The sequence below is a fragment of the Colletotrichum siamense genome (assembly GCF_013390195.1).
Source record: "Colletotrichum siamense strain Cg363 chromosome Unknown KSG_Cg363_contig05, whole genome shotgun sequence".
NCBI classification, from domain to species: domain Eukaryota; kingdom Fungi; phylum Ascomycota; class Sordariomycetes; order Glomerellales; family Glomerellaceae; genus Colletotrichum; species Colletotrichum siamense.
In genome coordinates this window covers 4105949-4119237 of record NW_023501018.1, presented here as the reverse complement: position 1 = coordinate 4119237, position 13289 = coordinate 4105949, and the positions used below count along the sequence as shown (strand labels likewise).

Sequence of the window (13289 nt, the reverse complement as noted above, 5' to 3'; positions counted from 1 at the left end):
CTGCGGCGCACGAACCACCTCAATTTAGCGTCGCACCTGCAGCTTCGTCATCGATTTGATTGGCACCTCCTGCGTTTTCCCTTCTTCTTGAGCAACAACAACCACCAGCAGAGGTTTCTGCAAGTCGGCAGCCATGAGCTCTTCACCAGCTTCAGACGTCGAGTCTGTACTCTCGAAAACCTCGAGACCTTACACCAGCGCCCCTTCCTCACCCCCGAGAGAGGGCTCAGTGGAAGCGATTGACAGCGATTTTCAGCGCATGATCGACGAGGAAGAGAAGGTCAGAGCTACTAACGATGCTGCCGAGAAGAAACGAAAAGCTGCACTTCTTGCCAAGCGCCGCAAGAAGAAGAAGGTCGAATTCACCAAGGAGGAGAGAGAGAAAAAGGCCAAAGAATTGGATGACCTCCTCGCCAAGTCTGCGGCCTTCTCGGACATCCTTACCAAGAAGACCGAGGTTCTGGGACGTGTTGGTTCTAGCTTGGAGGGAGAGACTCTAGGAGCCCACGATTTGACCATGGCTGCGCAACCGAAGATCATGAAGGGCGGAACGATGAGGGACTACCAACTCGAGGGTTTGACATGGATGTACGAGGTGTGTCTTCAAGGCATGTCTGGAATTTTGGCCGATGAGATGGGCCTTGGTAAGTCGCCTCATTCCACTTTTGACATGACAAGACCGGACACTAACACTTCACAGGCAAGACTGTCCAGACCATCTCTCTCATTGCAAAGCTCCGAGAGGAAGATTACTTAGGCCCGCATCTTATCGTTGCTCCTCTGAGCACGCTCTCGAATTGGATGGATGAGTTTGAGAAATGGTGCCCTGAGATCCCGGTCGTTCTGTATCACGGCGATCCTAAGAATCGAGAACGTGTTATGAAAGACCAGATCGCCAAGCACTACGTTAAGAACCAACCAACGAAGCGATTTCCCGTCGTCTGCACTTCTTACGAGATGGTACTGAGAGAGAAGGCGGCCCTCTCCAAGTTCAACTGGGCCTTCATCATTATTGTATGTTTTTGGCTCCTCCAAGCCTGGATGCAAATTGCTTACTCTTGTCTAGGACGAAGGTCATCGCATGAAGAACTTCGAGTCAAAGCTCTTCCAGGAGCTCGAGAATTTTCGCTCAGCCACAAGATTGCTCATCACAGGAACGCCTTTGCAAAACAACCTCAAGGAGCTTTGGGCGCTGCTTCACTTTTTGCTACCGGGAATCTTCAAGGAATGGGAAGTGTTCGAGAGTTGGTTTGACTTCGACGATCTACAGGACGAAGAAGGCACGGAAGAATTCATCGCGGACCGCAAAAACCAGGAGATCATCAAGAAGATCCATGTCATCCTGCAGCCACTTCTCCTTCGTCGAGTAAAGGCAGATGTCGCCGCCTACTTGCCCAATAAGCGGGAATACATCCTGTTTGCTCCCATGACAAAGGAGCAAACGGACATGTACAACGCGATTCAGGATAAGAAGGTCGATACCCGCACTTTCCTCGAGAACAAGGTCGTCGAGCGTCTCACCGCAGTGAACAAGTCTACCCCAAGCTCCCGCGAAGCAAGCGTCCGCCCGAAAGTCAAGGCAGAGGAGGAAACGCCGGTGAAGAAGCTCGAGATCCCCATCCGCAACAGCCCTAGAAAGGCCAAGTCGGAGGCTGCTTCGGAACCCAAGAAGACGAACGCGTTTTCGGCGATGATGAACAGGGCTAGAAGCTCTTCAACCAAGTCAAAGGATGTCGCGAAGGAGACGCCCGTCAAGACTGCGTCTCGTTCAAGTTCCAAGCGCAAGAACCCGCCAACCGCCGAAACCCCAGAGCCAAAAAGCGCGAAGTCATCGCGTCAATCGACCCCCTCTGTCACCAGTCGAGGCCGCGTCACCAGAGGTCGCCGCCGTTACGCCGAAACTGACGCCGACGATGAGGATAAGCTCTCCGACGACGAGTTCGAGGCTCGATTGGTCAAAGAGGCTGAAGAAGACGAGAAGGACGTGGATGATGTTGTCTTGTCTGTGGAAGACCAGTACAAGAAGAGCATCACAGAGCACGCGAAGAAAGAACTGGCGACCAAGAAGTTGGGCAACCCAATCATGCAGCTGCGTCTGGTCTGCAACAGCCCGCACAACTTCTTCGATCCTTGGAGCTACGAAGGCGCGCCTCCTGTTGATGAGAGTATCGTCACGGCCTCTGGAAAGATGTTGCTTCTTGACAGACTTCTTCCTACGCTGTTCGAGAAAGACCACAAGGTCCTGATCTTCTCCCAATTCAAGACGCAGCTGGACATTCTCCAAGACTACTGCGAGTTGCGCAAGTGGAACGTCTGCCGCCTTGATGGTTCAGTCAGCCAGGAAAGCCGTCGCAACCAGATCAAGGAATTCAACGAGAACCCCGAGTTCAGAATCTTCCTGCTTTCGACCCGCGCAGGTGGCCAGGGCATCAACCTCGCCAGCGCCGATACTGTCATCCTCTTCGACTCCGACTGGAACCCTCAACAGGATCTCCAAGCCCAGGACCGATGCCATCGCATTGGCCAGACTCGCCCTGTCATTGTCTACCGCCTTGCGACCAAGGGAACTGTGGAGGAGGAACTGCTGTTGAGCGCGGACGCCAAGCGCCGCTTGGAAAAGCTTGTCATTAAGAAAGGAAACTTCAAGTCCATGGGCCAGAAGATGGACCTGAAGGAAGATCTTGACGAGAAGACTCTTAAGACGTTGTTGCTGAAGGATGGTCAAGTCTTTAAGTACTCGGGCTCTCATGAGATTCTGAGCGACAAAGATCTTGATGTTCTTTGCGATAGGTAAGATGATCCCCGGACTTTGGTGAGAAACATCATGCTAACATTTGGACAGGAGTGACGCAGCATACGATAGGGCCGCCGAAGGCTCCGGTAATGCCGATGGCTACAAGGTCATCGAGACTGGCACTGACGGCATCACGATTGCCGGTCAGGCCAATGCATGATTGATTTAAGAGAGAACATGATGCTCGACCGATTTATGGCAACTCGTCTCCCTCGAGTCTGCGATGTTGTCTTACTATGGACTTGGAGTACGGCTAAGGATTTCGAACGGATGTCTCTAGACATAAAGAGTGTGTGGATAGCGAGACTTGATTGATATTTGCTTAGATGTGCCCGACCGTGGCATGATTGGTTTGGAAGATGGACGACCACAAGGATTGGCTTGTGTGTCCTAGGTATGGCATGCTGCCCCAGAGGAGCACTACTACTCTTGTATTTTCCCCAATAGGGACTGGAGTTGTATACCCAGGGATTATAAAATGACTTGCTTGATCTACTCATTTGCTACATCACGTTACAACCTGACATCAAATGTGTCGCGAAAAAGTTACGGGCTAACTTAAGGAGTTTATCCGGGCGGGTGAGGGACGACGGTAAAGGCGACAACGACAAAGGGGAGGAGGAGGACGACAGAGATGATGGTAACGGGCCCGGATTGCAAAGCTCTATACGAACCTCATTGACGTTTAATAGTGCCTAGAATACTCAGAAACGAATGACACATCATTCAATCCAGCTGACGATCTGCCATCTCTTCGTTCCCCCACAGAACCCCTTCTCGACCACCAGTCGTTCCAGCCAATAGCCAACGGCAAAGATCTGGTCTCCGATGTCCATAAGCAAGCTCGAAAGCACGCGCGCCACGGCTCTCTGCAAATACGCCCGATATGTTTCGACAAAGATGGCGTAGAGGATGACGCAGTACCCGGCCATGGCCAACCACACCGCAAACACCAAATACTTACTCTCCGACCTTAGCACCTTGCGGTCGATCCCGTCGCATATCGTTCTCGGCGCGGCGAGCAGGAACTCCCTCAAGCGCTTCAAGAACCCCTGTATCAACGCAGCCGGGCCTTCCTGCAAAATGTCAGCAGCCCACCACACGCCCTCCGAAATCTTCCCAACAGCCCAGACGAGCAAACCAAACACGCCAGGCAGAATCAACTTCAGACTCAAACTCAGAAGCAGCGGGACATGCCACACACCGATCCAGAAGCCATACAAGTGCGCGAGCTCGTCGAGCTGCCGGTTGTGCGGGTTCAGCCACCAGCACACGTAGATCGGGCCGCAGAGGTTAGGCAGCAGGAAGAACCCGCCGAGGTAGGCGTCGAGGAGGAGGCGGTTGATGCGGCCGATGCGCTCGCAGCTCTCGTGCTCGCGGAGCCTGCAGAGGTGCGCGCGCAGGCCGGTGGCGCGGATGAGGATGTAGGCGTTAAGCCAGAGGGTGATGTAGATGGAGGCGGTGGAGATGAGGTGGTATGCGGTGGAGAGGTCGGAGCGGTAGAACCAGCGCTCGAGGGGCCGGGAGGGGAGATAGGTTAGGAAGGTTAGCGCGCGGATTCCATAGTGGAGGTGGGTGAGCATGGTGACTCTGGAGGTTGAAGGTTTCGGAAGAGATGTTGGTTTGGCTTGCTAGATCTTGGTACAGCAGTTCGTGACGTGGCTGGGATAGGGATACATGGTCTCCTGAGAAGAGCCAAGATGGCGCATGTTCTCTTAAGGTAAGCCCCCACAAAGAAGGCCATATCAGCTTGTGTAGATTTCTGTGCAAATGGTTGTTCTCTGTATGATCAAGACAAAGCAAAAGGAATGGTTGGTCAGCACACCATCGGTGTTTCTTTTCTTATTGACAACCCCTTGTTCGCAGATTTTTCTAACTTGTAGACAAATCTGAACAATGCCTATTGGTTGAGGAATGAGGAGCATGGTCTTCTTCCATGCTACTGGCCATCAATTGGGCAACCGCTTGGTATGAGCAGACGGGACGGTTCCTCGGAGTCCTTACGGGCGATGCGGGAGATGCGGCCGCAGCGGCCGCAAAGTCCGAACCCCGGATTTAAACCCGCCTTCAGATGCAGCCTATCAACCAACGTCCTGTCCGACTTGTAAACAACCTTCAAAGGCACAATTTCCTAACGAGAACTTGAACTTTGCATCAACCATAGCTAGGGCGTCGCTTAAGGCTCAACTTAAGAGGTATTATTCTGGCTGCGGAGGCGGGAGCCACTGCAAGGCAGTGGTTTCTGTACCATCGCCGGACTTTAGACATGGAGATCTAGAATCGTGCATGACATCCCGTCGGAAGCGATGGTCTCTAGTGGAGCTTTCATGAACTCAATTTAGCAAGACTGCGTCGACACCACTTCCGAATAGTGTATATATTCCTCGCCGCGCCCGATGAAAAGATGAAGAGCCTCATGCTAATGCAGTTCACCTTCAAACCATTCTTAACGCGCCTCAAGCTTTTCTATATATCAAACTTACCTGAGTAATCACTCCGTACTCCCCATACTTACAGCAATGGCTCCTCCCGCAAGTCTCCCAACCCGCCAGCTTGGCCAGAACGGGCCCAAGATCACCGCTCTTGGGCTTGGTCTCATGGGCTTGAGCGTGGCCTATGGCACCCCTGGGTTAGTTCTACACCTATCATGATATGCTATTTGACGGCTGACCAGAAGAACAAGTTCTGATGACGAGCGTCTGAGCTTTCTCGACCGCGCATGGGAGATTGGCGCCACGAACTGGGATACCTCCGACTTATATGGCGACAACGAGGTGTTGGTCGGCAAGTGGTTCAAGCTGCACCCAGAGCGCCGCGCCGACATCTTCCTCGCCACCAAGTTTGGCCTACGCGGCACGGTCCAGTCAGATGGCACGTATAACATCCGTCCCGATAGCTCGCCCGAGTACTGCCGCGAGGCTTGCGAGAAGAGTCTGGAGAAGTTGGGCGTGGACATTGACCTGTACTACGTCCACCGTGTGGATGAGGTCACTCCGATTGAAAAGACTATTGAGGAGATGGTCAAGTTGAAGAAGTGAGACTTACACACCTGGACTTTCGTGGATATTTGATGCTGACGACTGGTTCAAGTGAGGGCAAGATCAAATACTTCGGGATTTCGGAGTGCTCTTCCACAACTCTCCGCCGGGCGCACGCGATCCACCCAATTTCAGCGGTGCAGGTTGAGTATAACCCATGGTCCCTCGAGATCGAGGGTCCTGCCGGCACCCACCTTCTGAAGACTTGCCGCGAGCTCGGGGTCACAGTCTTTTGCTATTCGCCTCTGGGCCGGGGCATGATGACGGGCAACTACAAATCTGCGGATGACTTCGAGGAGTCAGACTTCCGGCGCCAAATCCCGAGATTCCAGGGCGAGAACTTCCGGAAGAACATCGAGCTTGTGGAGAAGTTTGCGGACATTGCGCAGAAGAGACACGAGTGTAGTGCCGGACAGCTCACCCTTGCGTGGCTGCTTGCGCAGGGGGATGATGTGATCCCGCTCCCGGGCACCAAGAAGATTCCATACCTCGAAGAAAACTTCGGCGCTTTGAAGATCCAGCTGAGCGCCGACGAAGAGAATGAGATTCGGGGGCTTGTTGACGAGGCGGATGTTCATGGTGATCGGAGTGCTATGTTCGGCGCCTACGTCACTTCAGCGCCGCTGTAGATGGGATGCGGACTGAGAACTGTTCCAGCACATTTGGTTCGTTCATGATTTTGTTTCAGTTCCTTTGTTGTAGCCATTCTTTTGGAATCGAGCAATATGAATCTTATTCTTCGGTACAGGTGTTGTCATTATTTCCAATCACCATTCTAGCGAGATGCTCGGGATGGGTCCCCGGCCACAGTTCCGAGGCCCGAAATCTGGGGTACGCATGGAAACAGGCAATGAACAGGCACTATGAGTATGTACTGACTCCCCCACGTCCAATGCATAGATACTTCGCCTCGGGGAATGGGTCCGATGACCGGACTGGATTCGGAGATCGGAGTGGGTCTCCGCTGATAGCCCTGCCGGGTGAACCCCGCAATTCGGGAGTTGGCCGCATTCTTATCATCGCCAACGTTTACCCGATCTTGATAAGAGAGAGAATGCTCTTACCCGTTGATAAGTGAACCCGTTCTACTTGGGTTTAATCAATTTTCAAAATTTCCAAAGTTTCGTAATTTGTGCAGGCTTGAGCTACTCAACTCCGTGGCTGCCATTATTCAACCCGACTAGAGATACTTCACTCCAATTCAATCCTTTCATTACCAAATCTTATCATTCTTCATCATGACCGCAGTCTACAAGACGGGCGAGGACCATCGTCTTGCGTGTCGCTCAGGTGTCTTTGAGACCACCACGGCCGGCCAAGCCCCAACCCACTTGCAAGCAAACCTCATCGTCTTGCCTAAGCGCTATGCCGACGACTTCCGACTCCTCTGCCACCGAAACCCCGTTCCATGCCCGCTTCTCGCCGAGTCAGAAAGCCCAGGTGACTTTAGCAAGCTCAAGTCATATGTCGAAAGCATCGATGGAAAGAGTCTTCTCCCCGTAGCCAAGAACGTTGACCTCCGTCATGACGCACCCCGGTACCGAGTCTACGAGAACAGCAAACACGTCTCCATCAACGGCGCTCTTGAACCTGTCAATGTAGCTGATCAATGGGCTGACGGCGATCACGTCGGGTTCCTGATCGGATGTTCGTTCAGTTTCGAGAGGGCCCTTCACGATGCGGGCCTCACGCCACAACACATGACGCACAACCGCAACGTGCCCATGTACCGCACCAACATCCCACTATGCGCGGCGGGTGTCTTCACAGGAGCGACGTATGTCGTGTCTATGAGGCCATACAAGGTCTCGGATGTCGAGAAGGTTAGGGATATCACAAGACCGTTCGTGGCGACGCATGGGGAGCCAGTTGCCTGGGGATGGGACGGGGCTGCAAGAATTGGGGTCACAGATGTAACGAAGCCACAGTGGGGAGATCCTGCCGTCAAGGATGATGGAAAGACGCTATTTGGGCATGATGATGAGGAGTATGTTCCGGTGTTCTGGGGATGTGGAGTTACGCCACAAGAAGCTGTCATGAAGGCGAACTTGAACGGCACAGTCATGGGGCACGCTCCGGGGCACATGATCTGTTTGGATATTCGAGAGGAAGAGATCTTTCCTGTTTGACTTCTTTCAATTACAGCTTTCCTATTCCATTGGCAAAGCATGCCACGACTAATGAAACAACCTCAATCAGTAACCCAGGGCAGAAGATGGGAGGGATGACAGAGGCGGCAAAGACGAAGGAATTCTAGGGTGATGGATCTTAGCTCAGATATTCAGAAAACCTATCACATCATTTGCTTTAGGGAAGCGAAGTTTCTGCAATGACTGTGCGACGGATCGCTCCGGAAACCAGAGCCAAGCCTCGATCTGCAAGGATGGCTTCGTGTCCAACGGCGTAGTCCAATCAAGAGGTCACAAACCCGCATGCATTGAACCAACAACCACAAACAATCAAACCAGGTGGGGTGAGCCAACTTTCCCCTCACTTCTCCCGTCTGTTGGAGTTTCCTGAATTAAGAAACGACATTGAACTTGAGAAAGTTGGCGCAGGATGATCGAGCCCACCGCTGACAACCCTCAAGCTGAGGTTTGTGCCCATTCAGCTACTCCGTTACGACACGACTCATTTGATATCTCGTAGGACACCCATACCGACGACGAGGCATCCTCAGTCGGCGATGCGGTAGGTTGCGCGATAATGGCCTCGATGATTATGCGTCTTCTGACAGCCCATAGTCTACACGGGACTCATTGGCGTCTCTGAGATCAAGCATCTTAGACTATCGAAGAGAGAATGGCCGCACGTATCACCGGCTTAGTGACGGCAGTAAGTCTTCTACGTCCCATTATGGGCGGTCCGACTAACCGAACCTGCTAGAATATGTTCTTCCAAACGATGAGGTAGGAATGGATATCGCATATGACTTCAATTGAACAATCTAACAGCGGTCCGTCAAGCGAGAGCAAGATCGCTTAGGTAAGTGAACTCTGGCACATGTGCGTGCAGCACTGACGCGGGATGGCCACATGAAGATATTACCCACCATCTTTGGACCCTGACATGGGACGGCGAGCTATGCAACTGTCCCAAGAAAGACGGTGCCAAAAGGGTCTTGGATGTTGGCACTGGAACGGGAATTTGGGCCCTTGATTTCGGTTAGCTGTCCTCGGCCCATTGCGTGGCAAGATACGAAGCTGACACTTGACAGCGGACGACCATCCAGAAGCAACGGTAGGCCATTAGGTTTCCTAAAGGAATATCTCAAACAAGTCCAAACACTGACTTGGCCTTAGGTCATCGGTGTTGATCTCAGCCCTATTCAACCTGGCTAGTATGTCTATTTGAGCACTATGATGTTGCTGTACTAAGAATGCTTTCTGTCTAGCGTGTCGCCCAACTGTAGTTTCGAAGTCGATGACGTTGAGAAGGAATGGACTTGGACGACGCCATTCGACTTCATCTTCATCAGGGCCATGATCGCCAGTTTCAAAAGCTGGCCAGACATGATTGCGAAGGCCTATGCGTAAGCCAATGTTGAATTCCAATCGACCGGTCTGACACCAACCTCATAGCAATCTCGAGCCCGGCGGTTACCTCGAGATACACGACAACGACTTTCCATTGAAGTGCGACGACGGAACTATGACGGACGAATGCAAGACCCTCAAGTGGACGAAGCTGCTGATTGAGGGAACTGATCTGATGGGCCGACCAATCACCGTGGCTAGAGACTTCAAGAAGATGCTCGAGGACGCTGGATTTGTCGATGTCGTCGTGAAGAAGGAGAAGTGGCCTTATACACCCTGGCCAAAGGACCCGAAGTACAAAGAGTTGGGCGAATGGGATAAGGAGTCGGCGTTGCAGGGGATTGAAGCCATCACCATGGCTCTATTCACCCGTGTGCTTGATTGGAGTGTCCCGGAGACGACAGTCTTCTGTGCCGAGGTTCGAAATGAACTTAAGAGGGTGGACGTCCACGCCTATTACGACGTGTAAGTGTACTCTTGTATCGGATTTCAAGATGCTGTAATATGAGTACTGACCATGCTAGTTACTCTGTCTATGGCCAGAAGCCGGAGAAAGAGCCCTCGCAAGCCCCCGAGAACAACCCGGAGGAGTGACACATGAATTCCACGCCGCTTATACATGTTAGGAATGCAATGTTATGTAGTTGATCGTTACCAATTGATATGACAGGAATAAGGATGATCATCCGACAGCCATAGGCAGAGTCTACCCACTCTGTGAGCGAGGTTATCTGACAGATATAACTCCATTCTCATCGCTTGAGAATCCAACCGCACTCTGTCAGCCCAAGGCGCCAACCTGCTCCAGACTTGTTTCGTATCATGCTTTCCATCTCCTTTTGCTGAATGCTTCTAGTGCCTTCTTGCTCTAGAGCATGCTTATTCTGTGAATTTATTGCAAGAGTTTTGCTAGTCGGGCAGTGTTAGTTAGCTATCTGGGCAGTGTCCCTTATAATTCGTGATTATAGAGAGAACGAAAGAAGTAGCAATAAGGATAACGACGACGATAACGATAATAATAATAATAATAATAATAATAATAATAATAATAATAATAATAATAATAATAATAATAATAATAATAATAATAATAATAATAATAATAATAATAATAATAATAATAATAATAATAATAGACGATAAAAGTGAGAATAAAAAATATAGTTATTTTAGAAATAAGCTACGGTTTTACGTGTGTGTGAATACTGCCCGGATAGCCAGATAACACTGCCCAAATAGCAAATCTCTATTGCAAAGAAGGATGACAGAATCGAGCTCGTGATAGCGCAGGTTTTGACGAGAAGGACCATCGAGAAGATTCCAGGTGACCTGGAAGCCAGATCAATTAGTAAAAAAAACTGTCGATAGGTTCATAATCACACACCATCCTTTCGTTGTCTTTACAAACTGGATTGCCCCCCATGCCCCCCAACTAGCCTTGTCGAAGTCTTGAAAATCGTTCAAAGATCTTTCTTTGCGATACCAGAGCCACTTTAGCTGCGAAGTGCTTTCGGCTACAGGTATCAAAAACGCAGCACGGGCGAGCGTGGATAGTAGGGCGACGGCGGTACTCAGGGTCAGCCCCAGCGGCCCTTATGGCAGTCCCTGATTGTCGGAATGGAGAAGCACGCCAGCCAGAGTGGCTACGAGCACGATGCTGGCGAAGCACAAAGGAAGCTCCTGCCACCAAGCGAGAAGGGTTGTACCCCATGATCTCGGTTCATCGTGTCTTCTCTCAGATAACTATCCTGTCATCATGTCCGTTGGCTGTTTCGTCCTTTGAACGAGCATTTGTCGTGACTTTTAGTCATGAGTTGGGCTGGACTTTGCGACAACTCTGTCTTGTTCCAGCGAGTCTCTGTTATCGAGCAGAAATCTCAGATCATCTGCCGAAAGCGCTAGGGATGGATCATGAGTAGAAGTGTTTTGCTGATGCCGAGCTGGATATTGAGATTCTGTTGGATGGTGGCTGGTGTTTGAGCCCCTGTCGAGTGTCTAAGCACTATAAGGAAGTGGCTTCCTTCTGACGGACGATGCCGATGGCTCCTGGACTTCTTCCATCTTGAATGAACGCAATGTGTAAAGAAAGTTGTACTCCTTTTGTCGGTCTTCAGAGAATATCAGGACCGGAGCCTCAGGTGAACAACATGGCTCCCATAAACTTGCCGGAAATCGCAGAGGAATGAGAGGTCATAAGTCAGACGTAAAGCGGAATACATCGCATCTTAGGCCTACCGCAGATCGAGTGTACATAAGATGAATGATCCTAGTTACGCCATATTCAAGGCAACCAAAACACTGTCCATTGAATGGAATGGCATGGCTGTGGATAAGTCTTCAAAGGGGGCGAATAGACTGCAGATCTACGCAAGCCGTTTTGTGGCGAGCTGAGTCTAATCGCCCTCAATGCTGCTTGGGCCAATTATAAGCCCTTGCAAGACGCCATGGTGCAGAATATGGCATAAGTGTCTTGGATATGTGACCAGCATGTCTCATGCAGAACACAAGCAGCAGCCTGCAAGTACCGCTGTAAGGCTGATATGCCTCCCTAGCAAATGGCAGCAACAAATCATGCCTTTTTCGACTCGGGCAGACCATTCCGTAATGTTTAGACCACAGCATACGATATCCACTCCTCGCGAAGCCGCCACCTACGAAGCCATGAGTTGAAGCTGGCGACTAAATCCGTCAGCGACTCATTACGCCTCTCTTCCTCCTCATCGTCGTCTTAGTGCTCGTCTCTATCATCCTTTCTGTCGTTTTCTCTGTCAATGTCCTTTTCTACTTTTTCAACGGCTTTACTTTTCCGCGCCTTTGATACGCCGAAGTCGTCATTGTCTTTCAAGACGCCCCTATCATTGTTCTGGTTCGCGACCCGGTCTAGCATCTTTGTTTGGCTCTGTAGAGTCCTCAGCTTAGACATGGGGTCTTTCCCGAGGGCTAAGAGAACAAACGCTGCCGACCTTTTAATTGTAGATGACTCTTGGGTCTCTTGAGAGACACATGATGGCCCTCCTCGTGCCATTGTTTCTCGGTATCTGCTGGGCTACACTATCAATCAATACCCAATACTTGAAACATCCGACTCAGCAATATGCGTGCAAGACCTGCCCACAATCTCAACTTAACCAATGCGTTGACTTTGGATAGATACTCACGATCGACTTCTATGTTAACAATGACATCATTCTTTAGGAACACGATTCTATAAAGCAGAAACTTTTGTATTTGCAGTAGCTCTTGGGAACATCAGCACTCCATCTATGAGAGTGTATCTATGATAAGAAACCAGGTAGGGCGGCGGAAAGCCATGACATGATGTGAAATAGTGCTTCCCTCTTCTCCTGTCCTCGCGAAATGCCATCCAAGCCGTCAGATTCCCTTTCCCAATGTTCCCATGTTCCTGAGTTATCCCGTGAGACCGATTTCCCAAATACTTCCCAAATTAAGTACGGCCTCTGTAGCCACTGCAATGCTGACTTTGAACTCGTCAGATGCGGCAAAAGAAAAAGAAAGAAAAGTGAAATGTTGCTCGAATGTCAAATGCAATTTTGATGTGAAATAATGGAATGAAAGTGTTGTAGAGTATGCTGATGGTCGCAATAAAGTTGAATATGCATGTGCCCGAATCAGGACCGGTTCTGTGGCCTTTGCATCGTGGATGTCCTGTCGGAAGACCTTCCCCAAAGTCGAACTTATTCCATGTCGTCATCAGAATCCGAGTCAGAGTCGATATGGATCACGCCGTCCTCTGCGTTTTCATCTTCAAACTCGACCTGGCCATCTTTGACAACAAAGCCCTCAAGATCTTCTTCCTCCTCTTGCTCTGGAGCCTTGCCATCATCCTCGTCATCATCATCATCATTCTCACCGTCGGAGTAGTCAGGCGCAATGCGCTCGATCACGCCATTCTTTTTGACA

At 50.7% G+C, this 13289-nt stretch overlaps 5 protein-coding genes across 5 annotated transcripts; 4 read left to right on the top strand and 1 right to left on the bottom strand.

The window, feature by feature from the left end:
• Positions 1–133: 133 nt before the first annotated feature.
• On the top strand, positions 134–2954 carry IRC5 (putative ATP-dependent helicase IRC5; the record flags this gene model as incomplete). Its single annotated transcript, XM_036640524.1, has 4 exons — positions 134–644; positions 701–1014; positions 1067–2790; positions 2843–2954. 4 exons carry the CDS (start codon positions 134–136, stop codon positions 2952–2954), a joined length of 2661 nt encoding a protein of 886 aa, XP_036494951.1.
• A 562-nt stretch (positions 2955–3516) lies between these two features.
• Positions 3517–4377, bottom strand: CGCS363_v008674 (uncharacterized protein; the record flags this gene model as incomplete). The annotated part of the gene is made up of 1 exon (XM_036640523.1): positions 3517–4377. The coding sequence occupies one exon, from the start codon at positions 4375–4377 to the stop codon at positions 3517–3519; it is 861 nt and encodes a 286-aa protein (XP_036494954.1).
• A 936-nt stretch (positions 4378–5313) lies between these two features.
• Positions 5314–6461, top strand: CGCS363_v008673 (Aldo-keto reductase yakc; the record flags this gene model as incomplete). Its single annotated transcript, XM_036640522.1, has 3 exons — positions 5314–5423; positions 5478–5828; positions 5885–6461. The coding sequence occupies 3 exons, from the start codon at positions 5314–5316 to the stop codon at positions 6459–6461; spliced, it is 1038 nt and encodes a 345-aa protein (XP_036494947.1).
• Positions 6462–7070: 609 nt separating this feature from the next.
• CGCS363_v008672 (putative hydro-lyase) lies at positions 7071–7961 on the top strand (the record flags this gene model as incomplete). The annotated part of the gene is made up of 1 exon (XM_036640521.1): positions 7071–7961. One exon carries the CDS (start codon positions 7071–7073, stop codon positions 7959–7961), a length of 891 nt encoding a protein of 296 aa, XP_036494949.1.
• A 430-nt stretch (positions 7962–8391) lies between these two features.
• Positions 8392–9962, top strand: tdiE-8 (putative methyltransferase tdiE; the record flags this gene model as incomplete). Its single annotated transcript, XM_036640520.1, has 10 exons — positions 8392–8427; positions 8482–8523; positions 8577–8667; positions 8719–8741; positions 8799–8817; positions 9050–9072; positions 9135–9172; positions 9227–9364; positions 9414–9833; positions 9893–9962. 10 exons carry the CDS (start codon positions 8392–8394, stop codon positions 9960–9962), a joined length of 900 nt encoding a protein of 299 aa, XP_036494945.1.
• Positions 9963–13289: the final 3327 nt, after the last annotated feature.